The 21,744-nt window shown below is 40.5% G+C and overlaps 2 protein-coding genes across 3 annotated transcripts in view; one reads left to right on the top strand and one right to left on the bottom strand.

The window, feature by feature from the left end:
• The first annotated feature begins 1,064 nt into the window (after positions 1-1,064).
• On the top strand, positions 1,065-17,408 carry Plac8 (placenta associated 8). The gene is made up of 5 exons (XM_090343302.1): positions 1,065-1,123; positions 7,795-7,938; positions 9,164-9,288; positions 11,980-12,097; positions 17,020-17,408. Exons 2-4 carry the CDS (start codon positions 7,824-7,826, stop codon positions 12,082-12,084), a joined length of 345 nt encoding a protein of 114 aa, XP_090199428.1. The 5' UTR covers positions 1,065-1,123; positions 7,795-7,823; the 3' UTR covers positions 12,085-12,097; positions 17,020-17,408.
• Positions 17,409-20,035: 2,627 nt separating this feature from the next.
• The window catches only part of Cops4 (COP9 signalosome subunit 4), a 32,440-nt gene continuing 30,731 nt past the window's right edge, over positions 20,036-21,744 (bottom strand). The window contains exon 9 of one of the 2 annotated variants that reach the window (XM_090343304.1): positions 20,036-20,532. In XM_090343304.1, the coding sequence (XP_090199430.1) occupies positions 20,476-20,532 (57 nt within the window). In that variant the 3' untranslated portion in view covers positions 20,036-20,475. The remainder of the gene's footprint in view (positions 20,533-21,744) is intronic. The other variant, XM_090343303.1, reaches the window with a different exon arrangement.

A 21,744-nucleotide genomic window follows, 5' to 3' on the forward strand; every position in this document is an offset into this window, starting at 1 on the left:
TTGTAGGTATCAGTCAACTGGGGGTAATAATTGTACCATCCTACAGAGCTGTGCGGGAACTTTAAAAATGAATTCATATGCTGGGTGCCAGTGGCTTACACTTGGAATCCTAACTGTTCAGGAAGCTGAGATCTGAGGATGCAGTTAGAAACCAGCCCAGCCAGGAAAGTCTGTGAGACTAAATCTCCACCGAACCACCAGAAAGCCATAAGTGGAGCTGTGACTCAAGTGGCACTAGCCTTGAACAACAACAACAAAAAAAATCTCAGGGACAGAACTTAGGCCCTGAATTAAAACCCAAGGATTGGTACCAAAAAAGGGGGTGGGGCAGGGAGAGACAAGTCAAATCATTTAATTGCATTTACAAGAGGTTACTTAAATAGTAAGAATGCAATCTATGGCACAGAGAGCAAAGCTATGCAATTCTAACCACATATGAAATTTCAGGTAGCCTGCTTTCTTCCAAATAGTCTCTGCAAGCTCTACAATAAAAATATGGCAATAGATATGCACTAAATAGTAGCTGTTTATTTTCATAAATGAGAAAAATAGGCCAGTGGCCTGCAATCCTTGTTATTCAGCAGGCTGAGATCAAAGGATTGCAATTTAAAGCCAACCTGAGCAGGAAAGTCTGTGAGACTCTTAAGTCTAAGTACCAAAAAGTCTGGAGTTGTGGCTCAAGCATAGAGCACTAGCCTTGAGGGAAAAAGCTAAAGGACGGCACTCAGACCCTGACCTTATCCATTAGTAATGGCATATTTGAATGAATAAATAAAAATAAAAGTTCAAAATTAGACTGAGGCTGGCATGTGAAGTCAATAAAACTGTATAAAGAATGAAATCTTTTTCACCCTAAAAAGATGTATGAATTGGAGAATGATGTTGTGTTCATAAACTACTATGTTGAATGGAAATTCTATGTACACTACTTAAAGACAATAGCAAATTTTTTAAAAGATATAGGACTACACCTTATTTGGCAAGAGACTGCCTAGATTGCACCAGCCAATCAGAACCTCAACTCTCTGTGTACTATGAACCCATTGGGATAGAAAGACAGCCACCTCTACTAGTTTCAGTCTCTCCCACAAGCCTCTCTCTGCTTCAAGACCATTTCTTCATTGTAAGTACTTGAAATTAAGATCTTCTTTTGACATTTATATTAGCACTGGGGGAAAAATTTTTTCCTTTAAAGGGATCTGTTTTTCTTATTTTGTTCCTAACACCATATTTTGAAATTCAGCTAAAAGATCTTGTCCTATTGTATTGCTTTAAGTTTGATAAATTTAGTCAAACTGAACATTATATGGCAAGCAATGTATTATTACCTGGAATGCTTTTCAAAGTAGTGGAGCATCTTTGCCTTAAATTCTCCTTAAATACTATTTTTAACAGGAAATATTCATTCTGTATTTACTAATTTGATCATTTATTTCATTACTTTATTTCACTATGCATATTTACAATTTGTTGGTATAATTTGTTTGTGCACTGAAAATATCTTATTTAACCCATTTAAAAATACTTAGCAACAAGAGATGAGATTTAACTAATGCATTCTAAGAATACTTGAATTCTTATTATGGAAATAAAGAAAACGAAATAGTATCAGAATTAAACTCTAGTACTTACTGACATGAATGAAATGAGTTACCCCCTTTACCTATCACTAGTTGCTAGTTTCTTAAATATAAGTGAGAATATTAGGAAATAGAAATGTTTCCATCAAAGCAAAAAATAATTCAATATAGAGTAAAAACAAGAATATCTTTAAAAATTTTTATTGTTATAAAGGTCATGTACGGAAGGGTTATGGTTACATAAGTCAGGTAAAGAGTACAAGGAGGAAAATCTTGGTAATATTTAACATCTGAATTAATCAATAGCAGTTATTAACATTTACATATTTAATACACAAAATTAATAGTACTAGTTTTCTGAGCACTTATGACTCACCTCTATAATTTACCTACTCAGAAAGCTGCAACCTGGAAAATCTTCAAAACTAGTCCATGTAGAAAAGTGTGAGAAATTTTTATCTTCAGTTAACTAGCAATAGGAGAGACATTGGAAAAGGGACATGTTTTCCTATTTTCATAAAACAGCCACATATTCAACTAAGCTGAATCTATACAGAGGGGACACCCTTTTTTTTCTTTTAAAGTGCCTAGTTTTTACTTGAGAATGAATTCATTTATATTAGAAAAATTCATATCTTCATGAATGTTTTCTGCAACTGTATTTTTGAAGTAAACAATTTCCCAAACTGCATCAAAAGCACTCAACTTTTTGAAAGATCTCTTGGAACCACTGGCCATCTCATTTAAGGCTTTCTGTTACTAGCACGGAAAGCTTCAAATGGACAAATATTTATACTCAAAGTTAGTGGCATATGAGGTTCCCCCAGAAACATTACATGTGAACAATATCTCCATACTACATGCTCCAAATTCAAAATTTTATATTCACAAAGATCATTTCTTAGCATTATTAATTAGCTCGTTAGGACCCACTAAAGAAATGTGAAGTAATTACCAACAAGGAAATTCAAAGTAATCCATGTTCTTGCTTTACTCTTAGAAATTACTGGATTGTATCAGGTGCTGGTGGCTCATGACTATAATCCCAAATACTTTCAAAAGACTGAATCTGGAGGACTTTGATTAATAGTCCCAGCAGGAAAGTACTAAAGACTCCAACTCAAAAAAAAAAAAAACCCACAGCAAAACGGGTACACTCATGGCCCATGTGGTAGTGTCAACTGAACAAGCAAGTGTGAGTTTCATCAGAGTTCAAACACCAATACCACCACCACCACACACAAAAATTTAAATTTAATTTTTCCCCTGTACTTCCTGCTGATCTTTTACCTTGCATAAGGAAGATTAAAGCCCACTGGATACTTAATAACTGAAGGAAAGAACTGAACCTATTTGGGATATTTTATGCTTGTTTCTGTTTTGTATTTTGTTGCAACTTAAAAGATAGCTAGAAATCTGAAGCATTCTGAGGGAGCAGATTTGCTTACTCCTCTTAAAGCTTCACAGTGCGGAACTCTCAAAGTCTTGTGCATGCTAAACACGAACTCTGTCACTGCTCCTCTCAGGTTGACAGCTGTGGAGGGTGCATTTCCTCAAGTAAGAAATCCCAAGGTGAGACATTAATTAGGTGACCAGTGTCTGAATGTGCCAAGAGTGAAGATCCGCAGGCCTGGACAGCGCTTCCCTCTAGTGGTTTCCTCTACCACGGAAGAGGAACTTCTAATAGTGTTTGAAAGCTCCCAGGGCCCTTTCAGTGCAGTTGGCGCACACCTGTAATCCCAGCTACTCCGGAGGACTTATCTATTCTAGGCACAGAGGGTCAAGGTCAGCCAGGGCAGAAAAGTCAGTGAAATTCTTATTTTTGATTAACTACGAAAAAGCCGGGAGTGGATCTGTGGCTCAATTGGTAGAGTGCTAGCACAAAAGCTCAGGGGCAACACCTAGGTCTTTGAGTTCAAGCCCAGGACTAACACACACATTAGTCAGAGCTATCCACCCAATATTATTAGCTTTTTGTATTTTCTCTGGCATTTGATTATACAAAGGCAATGCAAACATATTTGCATACTAATCTTTTTTTTTCATTTTTATATAATGTGTTTTTCTCTTAAAGTCTTCCAGAAAACCCTTATCCAAAATAGGAATTTTGTTACTTTAGGTTTGGGAGATAGTGAACACCAGCTGGGTTGGGTGGAGCTCTGAGAGGTCCGTTGAATTTCCACAACAGGGGGAGGGGGGGAGGAAAACTGAATTCTGGCCATTTCTTAACTTCCTAGTTCCTCAAATCAAGTTAGTTATTGTAAAAGGATTGAGCAAGGAAGACTGAATGCTTCAACTTCTTGTTTTTTCTTTCTTTCTCTTTCTTTCTTTCTTTTTTTTTTTTCTAATCCTAGAGCTTGAATTTGCCCTGGGCGCTGTCCCTGAGCTCTTCAGCTCAAGGCTATCGTCCTACCCTTGAGCCAAGCCCCACTTCCTGTTTTCTGGAGGTTAATTGGAGGTAGAGTCTCAGGTTCTTTTGTGCCTGGGCTGGCTTTGAACCTTGATGCTCAGATCTCAGCATCCAGAGTAGCCAGGGTCACAGGCGTGAACCACCACGCCCGGCTGGAAGCTGCATTTTCTCCGTTTCTTTACTTGCTAGTTTCTGGGAATGAGTGACTGGTGTCCAGAGCTGTTGATGTTTCACGTTAAAACGCAGAGACGCTTGTACTCCGAACTGCTGCGGAGGCTGCGATCCGAGGATAGAGGCTGGAGACCAGCGCCCGCAGGAGCAGTGCTGGTCTCCACTTAACCCGCGAAGCCCAGTGTGGGCGCTGCGGCTGGGGGGGGGGGGGGCGGCGCCCGCCTGGATGGGGTGCGCTGGCGAGGGGGTCGCGGGGTGGGCCTACAGCGCGCACTCAACCCCAGGGCCGCGCGGCTTCTCCTCGCGGATCCTTCCTCCGCGCTCACCCTCGGGTGAAGACGTTTCCTCCAGCAGCCTGCCTGGCAAGCCTGGCTCCGATCCGGCAAGCCCCGCATCCCGGGGCCCGCCCGCCGCAGCAGCCTCTGCGTCCCGCTGGCCCGGTCCACTCCCGGCGGGCGTGTGGGTGGACAGTCCCCCCCCCCCCCGGGCGGATTCTGTACCGGGAGCTCCGGTGCCGTTGACCACATCCGAGGGTGCGGAAGGCAGAAGCGGGTGTCTGATGGGTACCGCGCAGGTCCGCCTGCCCAGCGCCCGCCGCCCGCGCCCCTCTCAGCGCCTGAAGACCCGGGGATGAGCGTGGACGCAGTGTGAACCCACAGATCTTCCTTAAACGCGATCCTGTGCTACTACTAGTTGATGTCCTGAGAAAGGGAAACGCAGCCCCGGACGCAGAAGAGGGACGAGCTGGTGTGGAGCCGGCAGCCCCAGACTTCCGTGTGGCCTTAGATCTTAACTTTGTCTTCCTGCGGTTGAACAGTTCCTCGGTGCAGCCACATCTGATAAGGCTGAGACCCGGGTGGATTCTGATAAAAAGAAAAGAAAAACAAAGCCCCAGAATTCCATAGTAGTCCAACAGTGTCCAAGCCACCACCCAGCAAAACAGCTGCTTTTTCTACTGCTTGGCACCCCCCACACACACACTGCACACCACCACACCACCACCACCACCGAACAAGCTCCAGGCTGGAGTGTGTGTGTGTGTGTGTGTGTGCATACTTGCCAACAATCATGAGTCCCTACTTTGATTTTCAATTGACAGCCACAGAATTTATTCTAACCTTTCTCTTTTCCTTACTTGTAACTTCTTTTTGTGGCAGTGAAAAACTTTGATCTCATTATCCACAATATATTTATTTGGTTACGTCCTATGGAAACCTAGGTATATTTTAGAAGTTTCAGAGCTGCTAAGCTGATAAAAAAAAAAATTACAAACATCCTATCTCTGTCTCTGTTTCTTTCTGTCTTTCTGTGCCAATTCCAGGGCTTAAACTCAGGGCCTAGGTGCTATCCCTTAGCTTTTTCACTCAAGGCTGGTGCCTTACTACCTGAGCCACAGCTCTACCTCTGACTTTTTGGTGATTAATTGGAGATAAGAGTCTTATAGACTTTAATGCCTGAGCTGGCTTTAAACCTTGACCCTCAAATCTCAGCCTCTTGAGTACCTAAGATTACAGGCGTGAGCCACCAGCATCTGTCCTTCTACCTATCTTCTCAGATGCCCTTGTTTCATTTTTGAAGGAAGTAAGGAGGGTTTCTTCCCATTTATTAGACAAGTATAATCTCTTGTCCATGACATAACTAGGCCCATATTTATATCAAGTTCATTTGTATGATGAAAGGAACTCATGCTGTGTACTTATGACTCATACAGGTAATCCTAGCTACTCTAGAGACTGTGATTCAAGGAACTGAGGTCAAAGTCTGGCCAGGTAGAAAAGTTTGGGAAATACCCTCTCAAATGCAATTGGGGCCTAATGGCAAATACCTTTTATCCTAACATAGCATTTGCCCCAACAGGAAGACCCTATCTCAAAACTTACTAGTGGAAAATAAGGCTCAAGTTCTGGCTTTGTGGTAAGAGTACCTGCCTAGCCAATGAAAGGTCCCAAGTTCAAGTTCCAGTACCACAAAAGAGGGAAAGAAGAGCCACATGGTGTTTGCATACACTACACTTAATAGTAGAAAGAGAATGATCAAGAGTTATGAAGAATTGATATTAAACAGATACAAACTTTTTAAAGAGCATTTTAAGCCTCTCCTTCCTGTTGTTGTCCCGTCTCCCAAAGAACTAAGCAATATGTGCATGCAGCTTGAACTCAGGGCCTGAGCGCTGTCCCTGAGCTTTTTCACTCAAGGCTAGTGCTCTACCACTTTTTGCCACAGCAGCACTTTGAACTTTTTTTTCTCCTGTCTGTCGTGGGGCTTGAACTCTGGGCTTGGGCGCTATCCCTGAGTTTTTTCACTGAAGGCTAGTGCTTCACGACTTTAAGCCACAACACTACTTCTAATTTTTGAAAGTAGAACTGTGTATTGATCTTAAAGCCTTAAGCTTCTAGGCAGGTGTTGGCCACCTGAGTCAATGCCTCTAGCCCTTTTGGTTCTTTATGGGTTATTCGCTCACCCATACACTTTATATTACTTAATTCTCTTAAAGAATGTGATGGGTCAGAAATGATTTACATTGTACAGATGAATAAGTAGAAATTTAAATGACTGGTTAAATACCTAATATCACATAGTTTTTGAAACCAAGACTTAAGCAAAAGTCTTCATGTTCTAAATCTAACTCATTTTCTGTGACCTCACTACCTCCTCTCAGATTGAAGGTAAATTCAAAGTAACAGAATATACTTTATAAAAACTGTGATGGCACATGGTATTAATCCCAGCATTTGGGAAGCTTAGGAAAAGGATTGTGAATTTGAGGCCAGCCTGGGCTACACACCAAGACCTTGCCTCAAAATAAATAGATAAATAATAAACTTTTGCTTGCAGTCCGTGGTCAGGATCTGCCAGGCTGCAACTGACAAGCAAATACAGATTTCTAGTAAATCTGAAAGGATGGAGCAGTCTGGATGGAGAATCAGAGAGGACTTGCCAATCAGAAACAAGGCCAAAACAAAAGAGCACATAATAAAGGAATCAAAGGAGAACTAAGGAAGGCAAGATTTATAGAAAAAGCTATATTCAACCAAGCCCTGGTGGGTCATACCAGTAATCCTAGCTAATCAGGATTATCCTGATCATTCTAGCTGATCTGAGAGTAGTGGTTTGAAAGCAGCCAAAGAAGGAAAGCTCATGAGACTTCTCTGTGAACCACCAAAAATGCTGCAAGTGGAGCTGTGGCTCAAGTGGCAGAGTACTAGCCTTGAACTTACAGGCCCTGAGTTTACCCCAAGATGGTGGGGGGAGAGAGGAGACAGAGACAGAGACAGAGACAGAGAGGCAGAGAGACAGAGACAGAGAGAGAGAGAAATAGAGGACTATTTTTCATAGCTACTACTTCCAACCCCTATCTAATATCGTCATTTGTTTCCTTCTCATAGCTAATTGGTACCCATCTAAATATAGCACATGAACACCCTCCTTCCACCCAAAAAGACCTATTCACTTTACCAGTTTAGTGAAATCCCTTTCCCTGGGGGCCTCTGTCCTCTCGGGGTGGAGATAGAAATTAGTGCCTTTAACAAATCACCAAGCAACATCATCTCTGTTGCGTCCCTAGCCAGTACTTCCAGAAGTGCCTTGCAAGAAAACCTGGGGGGCCACTTATGCCAATATTCTCTTTTGCAGACCATTGTTTTTAAGACTTTGTATTGAGGATGCAAGCTCAGGTGCCAGGAACAGTTATTGTAACTCAGCCTGGATTTGTTCGTGCACCACAGAACTCCAACTGGCAGACAAGCATGTGTGATTGCTTCAGCGACTTCGGAGTCTGTAAGTGTGGGAAAAGAGACCCCCTAATTTGCAGGGAGGTTGCTTATCAGCATCTACATTTTTCTTTCTTCCTCTTTTGTGGTAAAAGTTTACAATTAATTCACAAGTACTTTGCACATCAAGTAATACGTGGCATTTTTTTTAACCAAACAGGCTCTGTACTGATTGTAAATTAATTCTTCTCTGATCCATTAAAGAGTAATCTCATCCCTAAAATAAGAGCTAGATTTACAATAACAGTGGAAGAGTTCATTTGTTTTGAAAATGAATAACTCTGGTCTAATAATTACAAATAGGTTATTCATTAATGAAATTGTTCAAGTTTAACTTGATTTTTATTTTTTTTATTTTTTATTTTTTATTAACTTGATTTTTAAAAGACTAGCTTTGGGGCATGGGAGTTTGGTCTAGTGGAAGAGTGCTCACCTAGCATGCATGAAGACCCAGGTTCGATTCCTTGATACCACATACATAGGAAAAAAAGCTGGAAGTTGTACTAAGGCTCAAGTGGCAGAGCTCTGGCCTTGAGAAAGTCCAAGGACAGTGCTCAGGCCCTGAGCTTATGCCTTAGACTGGCAAAAAAAAAAAAAAAAAGACTAGCTTTGGGGTCAGGAGTTTGGCCTAGTGGTAGAGTGCTTGACTAGCTTGCATGAAGCCCTGGGTTCAATAATTCTTTGGTTCCACAAACACAGGGAAAACAAAACAAAAACAAAAACCAGAAGTAATACTGTGGCTCAAGTGATAGAATGCTAACATTGAGAAAGCCCAAGAACAATGCCTAAGCCCTGAGTTTAAGCCCCAGGACTAGCCAAAAAAAAAAAAAAAAAAAAAAAGACAATTAGCTTGCTGTTAGGAAAAATGTCTGTATTTTTTTTTCTTTTTATAAGATCTTTCTGGCTGGGTGCTGCTGGATCACACCCATAATCCTAGCTACACAAGAAGTTAAGATCTGTGGACTGCAGTTTGAAACCAGCCCAGACATTGCCCAGTGGAGGTCATTGTTGATACTGTGGGTTTCAGTGAATCATGAGTCAGTGCCTGAAGGTACTGCTGTGGAAAGAACAATCTCCTTTCCAACATTCAGTCACTTCTAAACTGAAGGAGGAGCTGACACATAGTCTGAAGACGTACTTGGCAACCACACTGTACACTGTGGCTCATGAAAAGCACTCAGCCAGTATAGGCAGAGAAGAGTAATTTGTACCTTTGCTTTTCATGTGTCCAGGTCTCTGTGGCACATTTTGTTTTATATGCCTTGGATGTCAGGTGGCAGCTGACATGAATGAATGCTGTCTGTGTGGAACAACCGTGGCAATGAGGACTCTCTACCGAACCCGATATGGGATCCCTGTAAGTCTTTTACCACCCCTTATTGTTTAAATACAAGGTTCATGTCAATCAAATCACTTTCAAACATAAAAAATAAATTGTAGAGGAGGCCATCAAATGGAACCGTCATCTGAATTTGCCTGGAGAGCCCTAGGATTGGCAACTCTGTGTTCAGTTGTAGTTGCAGGTTCTTCAGTTATATAAAACCTTCCAAGAAGCTGGGTGCTAGTGGCTCACGCCTAGAATCCTAGCTACTCAGGAGGCTAAGATCTGAGGATCGCGGTTCAAAGCCAGCCCAAGCATGAAAGGCCATGAGACTCATCGCCATATTTGCAATATGCAAGTTACATCTTGCAGGGCATGGACTGTTTACAATTTACCAGGAACCAGGCACTGATGGCTACACCTGTAATTCTACCAACTCAAAAGACAGGTATGAGGTCCAACATACAAAGTAGCCAGGTAGACAAGCCCAGGAGACTCTTATCTCCAGTGAACAAGTAGAAACCAGAAGTGGGGATAGAGCGCAAGGGACAGAGTGTTTGTCCTAAGTAAAGAGCTAAGTGAGAGTACCAAGCCTCAGTATCAGCTCTCGCACGCACGTGGGCTCACACGCTCGTCCACAAACACACTCACACACACACAGAATCTACTATGCCATGGGTGCATTACATATGCTACCTCCTGTCATCCTCACACAGATGCGATAAAGTAGGCCAATCAGAGCATTTTATACATGAGGACTTCCATGTTTTAAGAGGACAAGTCATTCACCCAAAGAAATGAGTAACAATAGAGTTAGCATCCTCATCAATTGTGCATGCTGTGTCTTCCACTATGCCTACTTCACTTTATTTAATGGGGGAATGTTAGTTTAGAGTCTACAGAGAAATGACCAGTAGAATGAGTGTGTGTACATAGCTGTATACATACATACACATTTATTTATGTAGCATATAGAAATATGCATGTACATATAGATGCAGATGTCTCTTTTTATTAGAGGGGAGAAGATGAGAGATGGAGGGAGGGAGAAAGAGAGGGAAAGGAAGAGGGAGAAGGATTTTAAGGAATTGGGGTATGTTGTTATGGAGACTAGCTGATGGGTTGGAGATCCAGATTGCAATGGAAATCCAGGGCATCTTTTTAGAGAGTTTTCCACTGAATCTTCAGTTCACACTTGGGCTAGGTGCTGCATTTACCATGGTTAATCCTAGTTACTCCAGAAGCTGACACTGGAAGGTTAAGGTTCAAAGCTAGCCCATGTGGTAAACTCCATATACCTGTTATCTCCAATTTACCACTGGAAGACAAAAATGGAATTGTTGCTCAAGTGGCAGCACACCCAGCCTTGAACAAAAAAAAGCACACACACACGCACACACACACACAGTGACATGTTTGTATTGCTACTTTTTGACTTCTTAGTTTGGAGCATTATCTGTTGACTTTGATTTTCATTTTGCTTCCTTCTCATTCTCCAGGATACACAGGACTCTCTCCCACCCCATCCCATCCCTCCCCATAGAGTTCTATGTACTTTAGTGAATTCCATATCTAATACTTATAAGCCACAGCAGTTACTTGTATTATGATCCTTATACTTGCTTTATTTAACTTCAGATCCGAGTCAAGTAGTGAATATTATTACTTTTCCTAAATTTTGTTTCTCTTGCTATTTGTAACATTTTTTCAGTAGCAGTTTTTTTTTCAATTAATTATGAATAGTATCATTTAACTCCAAATGCTTTGGTGTTTTTCAAAATATCTCTCCAACATATTCAACACAGGAAACCTCCTGTCTTCTTCGGGATTAAATTGCTCTTTGACCTTTGAATGGCTTGCTTTGAAATAATAGCTTGGGGGCCGGGAGTTTGGCCTAGTGATAGAGTGCTTGCCTAGCATGCACGAAGACCCGGGTTCGATTCCTCGGTACCACATACATAGCAAAAAGCCGGAAATGGTGCTGAGGCTCAAGTGGTAGAGTGCTAGCGTTGAGAAAGTCCAAGAAATAATAGCTTGGATATACTTTTTTTTTTGCCAGTCCTGGGCCTTGAACTCAGGGCCTGGGCACTGTCCTTGGGCTTTCTCAAGGCTAGTGCACTACCTGTTGAGCCACAGCACCAGCTTCTTCTGTGTATGTGGTACCAAGGACTCGAACCTGGGTCTTCTACCAGTAGGCCACACTCCAGGCTCTTAGGATAAATACTCTTATATTCTCATAATGAAGTATAAGAAAACATTTTGTGTCATAAAAGAAGCAACAGTTATATGGTTAAAAAAATCAATGAATGTTTTCCTGAGTATATCTGCCCACAGTGAATCCAAAGAAACAGTGCCTTTGGATGCATAAAAATCCGCAAGTGTTACTTCCACATTGGTGTATTTTACTTTGTCTGTTGGGTTGAGGAAGGAGTGCTAGGGCCACACTCAGACCTTGGGCATGTTTGGAAGCACTCATATCCCCAGGCCTTGTTTTATATTTTTCTTTTGTTCCATTGTTCGTTTTTGTTTTTTGGAGACAGTATCGCTCTATATAGCTTATGCTGGCCTTGAACTTGCTATGCAGTCCATGCTGACATCAAACTCCAGATTATCTTGCCTCCTGAATGGTTGGACTTCTGGACATGAACCACTATGCCCAAGTGTTTACATTTGGTACTAAAATATAAGCATACTTCACATTCACATTTCTTTTGTAATTTCAAACAGGGGTCCATTTGTGATGACTACGTGGTGACTTATTGCTGTCCTGTTTGTTCTCTTTGCCAAATAAAGAGAGATATCAACAGAAGGAGGGCAATGAACGCCTTCTAAAAATGGATTGATGGTGAGTCAGTGCAACCTTTGTATCCTCCTGGAATCCAGGGAGTTTTGGAAATTGGGACTTTGTAAACTATTTATTATTTGGAATAGAAATTCTTTAAGTCTCTTAAAGTGCTATCTTAATGGTTCTGATTTCTTCTTATGAAGAATGCAGTTCTGTATTTTCAGCCATATTTTCATAAATAAATCGGTGGTGAATCAGGTATATTTTTGAAACTGCTCATAATTTCATTAGTCTACTAATGAGGCACTTACAAAACACCAGACAATAAAATTAAAAATAAGTAAAACATACAGTTCTTGTTAAGACAAATAATTTCACAAAAACCTACTACACTATATTATTATATAATTATATTATACATATAATTATACATATACATATAATTATAATACATATAATAATTATATGTATATTATTATAAAATAGTAGAGCAAATGAGTGATATAGCTTCTTAACACTGGATGGATTATACCATAAAGCTTCTACTTACTGACATGAAGTTATTCAGGTACTTCCTATTGGAGGGATACAACCTGTGACATAGATAAGACTTTCAGCCTGACTAGAAGATCTCCCTTAAGTCATTCATGTTACAATGATACTTATTTGTATGACTTCCACACACAAAAAAAGCCTTGTTTGATGAACTCTCACACATTTACATATATACTAGACATATGTAGAAGACATATATAAATATGCCAATTGATTTAAGCATATACATAATTATATAGACATGTTTGTATATAAAATACACAATTTGTTCATATGTCTATATAGTTCTGTCTGTCCAGCCTGGATACCTTACCATATGCAACAGAATAAAACCTACAGGTACAGTTCTTGATCTTAATCAGGAACATAAATGCAAACAAAGGTGCATTTGTAATAAGTGGCTATATAAATATACATCCCTCTTCATATTTGCTTTAGATATCTTCATATCCAAAATATGAAAATATCCAAAACAAAATATACTAATAAATGAATACCAAAGAAAGTTCTGTTGTAGATGTAGTCTTTGAAAATGGTGGAATACAGCAATCACACTTCTGGGAATTTACCCAAATGTCTAGAAACAAGGACATACTAAAGTTACCAGCACAACCAGTTCATGGCAGCATTATTTACCATAGCTAAGATATGGAACCAATCCAGATGCCCCTCAGATCAAGAAGATGTGGTATTTACACAAAATTATATGCTGCCATCAGAAAGAATGGCCTGGCCACATTTGTAAGGAAATTGAAAGACTTGGAAAAAATCATATTAAGTGAAGTAAGCCAGTCCCAAAGAAACATAGGCTCCATGGTTTCCCTCATTTGTAATAATTAGTATATGTCTAGGATTTTTCTAGCAGAGGATCACAATAGCTCAGTAGCTATGTACATATGGCCATATAGGATGGTGCTAAGCAAAATGAACTCCAGGATATGGAAACAAGAGGTTTGTCTTTGTGGCTGTTATTTTCAATGTACTATGTGAGGTTCTTTCTTTTTTTGTCTTTTGTTTTTACCCCCCCTTTATGGTTTGTTACTGTATCTGATTTTGGTACCTGATATTACATATATATTACATATAATATATATATATATTTGTTTATTTGAATTAGGAAAGGGAAGGGGAACAAAGAATGAAGGACAAAGGGTGAACCAGTGTAACAGATATATTCACAAGACAATATGCTGGAAATGAACTTTATAACTTGGGGGAGTGGGAGGAAGGGAAAGTGAGAGAAAACGTGGAGGGGTAACAATGTTGGAGAAGAAATGGACTCATGACCTTACTGTAACCGTAACCCTCTATACATCACCCTGACAATAACATTTTCTTAAAAAAGAAAATGGTGAAATGTTTACAATACATGAGAATTTGGAAATGTTAGATAGAATTTCACTATCTGAAATTTAATCAAGTTATGTTCAACTAAATTTTCTTAGATTATCTCTAGATAATATCTCCTGGGTATGGGAAGAAAACATACTTTTTTCATTTTTTTAAACATCCCAATTCCTGTTTGAAGCAGTGAGAAATTTTCATAAGTTAACAAAAACTTAAAAATAACTCTTGTGTAAAATTATCTAATACTATATACGATACTGTTAGTTGTTGGGAACAAAATATAAATTGGTCCCTCTGTCCTTACAAAATCTAAACTGAGGGCCCGGTGTTTGGCCTAATGGTAGAGTGCTTGCCTAGCATGCACAAATACCCAGGTTCGATTCCTCGGTACCACATACATAGAAAAAAGCCAGAAGTGGTGCTAAGGCTCAAGTGGTAGAGCTCTAGCCTTGAGAAAGTCCAAGGACAGTGCTTAGGCCCTAAGCTCAAGGAACTGGCAAAAACAAAACAAAACAAAACAAAACAGCAACAACAACAAAAACACAAACACACAAAAACCTAAACTCATAAGGAAGGACTTAAACAAGTCCCTACATAAAATGCAGTTTTCTGAATACCTTTAGCAGAGTGCTATTTTAAGGTCATAGAAGAAGAGATCACACCTGTAAGTTTTGTGAGATGAAAATGAAAGTCTTTGGTGTGTGTGTGTGTGTGTGTGTGTGTGTGTGTGTGTGCATGCGAGTACTATAGCTTGCACTCAGGGCCTGAGTGCTGTCCTTTCTTAGTTTTTTTTTTTTTTCTACTCAAGGCTGTCACTCTAGCACTGAGCTACAAATCCACTTCCAAGCTTGCTGCCAGGGTTGGCTTCAAACTGTGGTCCTCAGATTTCAGCCTCCAGAGTAGCTAGAATAACAGGCAAAAGCCACCAGCAGACCAACCAAGAATGACAGTCTTGAAAGAAATGGTTTTAGTTGTAGAGGAAGGTTATTAACAGTTCACAGCAAAACATAGGTGGAAATAACAAAAGATTACCACAGTGTGGAAAGCAGGGAAAGGGTCCAGAAAATGTAATTATCTCCTAGCCATACAAAATTGAAGGCAAGAAAGTACCTAAATCTCTAAGGAGAGAGCTGTGGGAAGCAGGCTGCCCTGGGAAGAAAAGAATACTGCTAATATAAGGACAGAGCAGCCTGTGGCAATCTCACAGGCTACAGCATCGGAAAAACAACAGACTCCACTTTCTGATTTCCTTCCCTTTGGCTGAATACACCAGAAGGAGAGACTACAGGAAATTCACAGGTTGCCTTCCTAAAGAAAGATTATAGGAGGCAAACAGAAGATCAAATTAAATAGAGATGAAAAGTTGTTTCAAAGCATCAGCAACATCTATGAGACTATAGGGACCAAAAGGAAAATAGAAAAACATCTTTATGAGTTTAGGACCAACATGCTAGAGTGATATCCTATAAGCAGGAAACTGCACCTGGAGTACTATCCTTGGGCTTTCTCAAGGATAGAGCTCTACCACTTGAGCCTCAGCACCACTTCCAGCTTTTTTCTATGTATGTGGTACCAAGGAATTGAACCCAGGTCTTCATGCATGCTAGGCAAGCACTCTACCACTAAGCCAAAGTCCCGGCCCCAAGTTTGAGACTTTTATCTCCAATTAACCACTAGAAAACCAGAAGTGGTGCTATGGCTCAAAGGGTAGGGGTGTAGCCTTGAGCTGAAGAGCTCAGGGACAGAACCCAGGCCCAGAGTTCAAGTCCCATGACTGACACACACACAAAGTTGAAATTCGGAAAAACTTTGTGTGAAAAAAAAAAAAGATGTAAGGGGCCGGGAGTTTGGCCTAGTGGTAGAGTGCTTGCCTAGCATGCACAAAGACCCGGGTTCAATTCCTCGGTTCCACATATATAGAAAAAAGCCGGAAGTGGTGCTGAGGCTCAACTGGTAGAGCTCTAGCCTTGAGAAAGTCCAAGGACAGTGCTCAGGCCCTGAGCTCAAGCCCAGGACTGGCAAAAAAAAAAAAAAAGATGTAAATTGGGAATTTTGAGTGGAAAGAAATGGCAGGATTGTGGCACAATCTCTTATACAGAACTCCAACTGTTTATGTAGACACCACTTCCTTGTTAAAAAGTCCAGTCTAACCTGGAAGAAAGTATCAGACAAACCTAAACTATTGCCTGTTTTCCTCAAAACTGTCATTGTCATCAAAAGCAAGAAAAATTTTGAGGACTGCCAGTTTAGATAACTCTAAAGAAATAAGAAAAGTATTATACATTATCTTGGAACACAAAATGAGTTCAGGTAAAATGTGAAGGATCTGGTTAAAGTATGGTTTAATTGATAACAATGTATTAATATTGGCTTATCAGTTGTGACAAATCTACCTTTGTAATATTTGATGCTAACCAACAGAGAATCTAAGTACAGTGTATTTGGGAATGCTCTCTATTGGCTCTGTAAGTTCTGAAACTCTGAAATAATTCTGAAGTTTATTATTGCTGGGCACTGACTGCTTCTACTCAGGAGGCTGAGATCTGAGGAGCACAGTTCCACACCAGCTCAAACGAGAAAGTCAATGAAATTCTTATCTACACTAACCACCAGAAAATCGGAAGTGGAGCTATGGCTCAAGCAGTAAACTTCTAGTATTGAACCAAAAAACAAACAAACAAACAAACAAAAAAACTTAGGGGCAACACTTAGGCCCTGAGTTCAAGCCTCGGAACTGGTATAATTTTCTTTATTTTTTTGCTAGTCCTGGGGCGTGGACTCAGGACTGAGCACTGTCCTTGGGCATTCCTCAAGGCTAAAGCTCTACCACTGGAGCCACAGCACCACTTCAGCTTTTTCTGTGTATGTGGTACTGAGGAATTGAATCCAGGACTTCATGTATGCTAGGCAAGTACTCTACCACTAGGCCACATTCCTGGCCCCCCTAAATACCTCTTTATAGTCATAGAAAATAATGTGTGTGTATGTGCATATATATATACATGTATATATTTATATATATATACACACAGATAAAAAACTGATAAAAATTCAAAGCTATTCTTTGTGTGTCATTACAGATGAAGAGCTCTTACTGAAGAAACTAAAACCACAAACCACCTCTTCAGACTGTGGACTTGACTTCTGCATCTTTTCAACTGAAGTGGGATGAATATATTTCACATGATCACATAATCACATAATGGCATTTTAAAAAATGAAAGAAAAAAAAAAAGGAAGTGGCGCTCTGGCTCAAGTGGTAGACCACTGGCCTTGAGCTGAAAAGCTCAGGGACAGCGCTAAGGCCCAAAAGAGTTCAAGCCCCATGACCAACTCCTCCCTCCACCCAAAAAAAATTCATATGAATGTTCCCCCTTAGCTCCTTGCTGAAATCCTTTAGTACATATTATCAAACTTTCTAGTTTCTAATTCCTTAAGCTATGAGCCAAATAAAAGATTTTACTAATAAGATTGTTTTCATTTTGACTTTGTCAGCTTCAGTTCTGGGAATTTTCAGAAATTTAGCTATAAAAATTGGTGGGCGGGGTGGCTCACGCCTGTTATCTTGACTACTCAGGAGGCTGAGATCTGAGGATCAAGGTTCAAAGCCAGCCGGAGCACAAAAGGACCTGAGATTCTTACCTCTTTTCTCCAATTAACCACTAGAAAAAATGGGAAATGGTGCTGTGGCTCAAGGGTAGGGTTGGTAGCCTTGAGCTGAAGAGCTCAGGGACAGAGCCAGGCCAAGTTCAAGCCCCATGACACAAACACCGCCCCCCCCACCCCGCAAAAAAAAAAAAAATCTGCTTTCCCAGAGCTCCCACGCTATACAACTAAGAACTCCCATGTCTTTTTTTGTGTGAATTGTGATGTGATTCCGACCAATCACTCAGAATTCACCTTCTCTTGGTTCACAGGAGTCACTGGCAGAGTGATATGTTTGTTTTGTGTTAATGAAGTATTATTTTGCTGTGAAGTTGAAGTGCAGGTCATGCTTCCTGGCCACCGCAGGGTCGGAGAAGGGAGAAGCAAAACCTGCACTAGCAAAGAGAAATTTGTGATGCCACAGCAGAGAGCCCAAGCTGCAAGCAAATGCCTAAGAGGATGAGGAGCTCAGGGATCAGACAACTACCTTTGCTTCAAGTCTAACACTGTAGCCAGGAACTAGGAACAAGCTCTGTGGAAAGCCAGTGTTGTCATCTACCCCTCCATTACTGCAGGAGACCCTAGAGGGTGAGAATCAAGTCGAGTTGCCCTATGCTACCACCTCCACCACCTCCCAACTAGAATGCTTAGTGTGTAGAAAAGGGACAAGGGGATCCCTTTGTGTAGGAGCTTTCCATAGAGGGAGGCAGAGGGTATGGAGTCTGGGCTGGGATTTGCCACCTCCTCTGGCCACCATAATCCAAGCCCAGGACAATCACAAGACACCTTAACATCTATTCCAGCCCTTCTGCAATGGGTACCTGTATCCAGGATTAATGGGCCCTCACAAGCTGTGAAGTTGCCTCATGTGGGACACTGAACAACTCTGCCTATCAGCTTTCAGAACTGCTAGTGTTTCTAGAATCTCTGCTTACATTTTCCATCTGTTCTTGCCTGTTGTTTACTATTAGCATATCTATCATAAATGTTTTAAATTCTTAGTTTGATCATTCCAAAGCTCCTATACCTCAGTCAGATTCTGATATATCTTTGACTGTTTTCTTGTGTTTTGACCTGCATGGTAACTCAGTTGAAAACCAGACATGACAATTAGTCTTAGTATGAGGTTTTATGTTAATCTGGGTAGGAGCCAAACTATATATATATATATATATATATATATATATATATATATATATATATATATATATTTTTTCCCCCCCCCCAGCGCAAGGCTACCAAGGAGCCAAACTTCACTTCCCGTTTTCTAGAGGTTAATTAGAGATGAGTCTCAGGTCCTCTTGTCTCCGGGCTGGCTTTGAACCCTGATCCTCAGATCTCAGCCTGCTGAGTAGCTAGGATTACAGGAGTGTTCCTTGCTTTCATGTTCTCATGGGACAGGAGACAAGGGAAAGATCGGTTCCTTAGGCTTTCCTTCTTGGTGGGCTCAGAAGTGGAGGAACAAAGGGTGAACAAATGCAGCAGTGGTACTCACTAGACACGATGTTGAAAATGAACTAGACAACTTGGGGGTGGGCATGGGAAGTAAAAACTGGGAGAGAGGAGGGAAGTAGTGACACTGTACAAAAAGAAATGTATTCTTACATAACTTTAATTTTTCTGTATATCACCTTTATTATAATTTTTTTAAGATTTCCTTCTTAGCCAGGGGCTGGTAGCTCATGCCTATAATCCTAGCTACTAAGGAGGCTGAGATAATGAGGATTGCAGTTGGAAGCCAGCCAGGGCAGAAAAGTCTGTAACACTCTTATCTCCATTTAGCCACTGAACCCAGGAATGGACCTGTGGCTTAAGTGGTAGCCCTGAGTAAAAAAGCTCAGGGGCAGTACCTACCTTCAGAGTTCAAGCTCTACTGGGACCAGCCACCTCCCCTCCAAAAAAAAAAAAAATCCTTAAGAGTCATACTAACTTGTAGATCTCAGTCATTATCTATTTATGTGGTAGTAAGATATTTGGGAAGAATTTTGCAATTTTGTGATTGTCTCTCTTTTATAGTTAGGCTAAAGCCCTGGGCTATGGCCTTCAGAAGTGTCTTTCCTCCTCTCACATGAAATAAAAAGCCTTAAAGGAGGTGAGAATTGTCTACCTCTCTTCTAGGTCAGGAAGGGGCAGGCCATTCTGTTTACCCCCTTCATGGCCTTTGTAACCCAGGCTAGAACGGCATCCTCCTGCTGCATGAAGCTCAGAGGAACCAACTCTCTGGGGAGTCTTCTCTGACTTGCCTCTGCTAAAGGAAGAGCTTCCCCTGTGCTCTGACACATGATACAACTCAAGAATTAAACTCACTGTCTCTTGGCTGATTCTTTGAATGCCTGGAAAACAGGTTTTACAGCTTATCTTTATATTTGAATCCTATGATATAAATCAAAATCTGCTAAACTGAAGGGAAAAGGGGGGAAAACCACCTTCATTAATTAAAAACAAAGTACTACTTTTATTTGGCTCATTTCTCCATTTTATTAGAATAACCACATTTGGAGAGGCACAGAGCACTTAAGTTTTACATGACTACAAAGTTATCACAAATCCCAAACTTTTTAGTCACAGATATTTCACCTCTGTTTAAAGAAAAAGCTTTCAAAACATCTGAGTTAGCTTGATACCAGACCCTGCATATATGGGAACTACATGTTTAAATGCTTGGACTTTCTGCTCTATTATCTTCTTTAAACAGAATCCAGCATAAAAGGGACTGAAATGTGTAAGGTCATGATGCAAATGCTTCAGAGGGACAGTGGAATCGATCTGCTCAACACGGAAAGGACGTAGTGTGCACATAAGTTCTGCAAGGATTCACTGGGCCATCTGGGCCTCCATGGCTTGTGCTGTCCATTCTGGTGCTGTTTGACTAATTTTCTCCAGTAAGTTATTCACTTGGAAACAAAGCGATTGGATCTGCTTGTCCCATGTTGGCAGGGCTTCTCGGGCTATAGGGTGAAAAAATAATGGGTAAAACTGAGATTACGCCTGTGTATGCAGAATAAATGTATGAAATTAGTAATTCTAAGTTTTAAAAGTTTATTTCAAAATCTTGGTTAAAAACAATTAATCAAGCAGTAGTTGAAAACCCAAAACACTAGTAGAAATCATAAGATAAAAACATATGTAGACAAACATTATTGCTGCTCTTTAAAACAAAATTAACTCCAATCAACCAACAACCTTAACCACAGTGACTATCACAAAGAAAGCATGTTTAGTGCTTCATAAAACACTTCTGCCTACTAGGGAAAGAAAGTGTAGTTATATATTCAAGGGTGCCTCCGCAAAAACAATAACAAGAAAATATAACCACCCAAACCACCATCCCGAATTCACTAGTGTTTTCTTTATACCAGTAGTATGTAGTTCGAAATGAAAAACTGGGAAGACATCTTATTGAATGAAATCCCGAGGTGAATTTTTTTTTAAAACGTTTGTTTTAGAAACATGACAACAGTAGTAAAATCACTATGAAAAAAGTACGGTTTGAGAATAGGTAAGCTACTTGGGAGGTACGGATGGAAGATTGTGGTATGAGGCCAGCCAGAACAAACAAAAGTTAGCTAGACTCCTCAACAGATGGCAGGGTACAGTGACACATGCCTGCATTCCCAGCAACAAGGAGAAACACAAGTAGGAGGATCATAGCTCAGGACTGCTCCAGTACACCTAGAAAATACTCAATGCAGAAAGGAAATGTGGCTCCACTAATAGAATACTTGCGCCCTCAGTTCAATACCTAGTACTGCCAAAAACAAAAAAGGCAGGGAGGGGGAGGTAAGATCAATACTATTCATTTTGTTGGAAGGTTAAAGTGAAGCCTGAAAGATAAAAGATGTTTTTTCAAGAAGGAAAGACCACAGCCAGGAGTTTGGCCTAGTGGTAGAGTGCTTGCCTAGCATGCACAAACACTCGGGTTCGATTCCTCAGTACCACATACATGAAAAAGCCAGAAGTGGGGCTGAACAAAAGAAGCAGAATAAGAAAGGATGAAAACAGAAAAAAAAAAAATCACTACTAACATTAAGGTTCCTAATTCAGTATTTTCTTCATAGGAAGGTAAGGGAAAAGGCTAGACAAGGAATCCAAAAAAACTAAAAGAATGGATCAGGAAATGGAATCTACCTCTAGTATAACAACAGGGAAGAAAAAAATGA

The sequence above is a fragment of the Megascapheus bottae genome, chromosome 13 (assembly GCF_031878675.1).
Source record: "Megascapheus bottae isolate mThoBot1 chromosome 13, mThoBot2.hap1, whole genome shotgun sequence".
In the NCBI taxonomy this organism is placed as follows: Eukaryota; Metazoa; Chordata; class Mammalia; order Rodentia; family Geomyidae; genus Megascapheus; species Megascapheus bottae.

Bases quoted from the DNA above. Each gene is read 5' to 3' on its own strand.
- Plac8 (XM_090343302.1), top strand. From the start codon at position 7,824: ATGCAAGCTCAGGTGCCAGGAACAGTTATTGTAACTCAGCCTGGATTT. The intron at 7,939-9,163 runs GTAAGTGTGGGA...TCATGTGTCCAG, and splicing joins CTTCAGCGACTTCGGAGTCT to GTCTCTGTGGCACATTTTGT. The intron at 9,289-11,979 runs GTAAGTCTTTTA...AATTTCAAACAG, and splicing joins GAACCCGATATGGGATCCCT to GGGTCCATTTGTGATGACTA.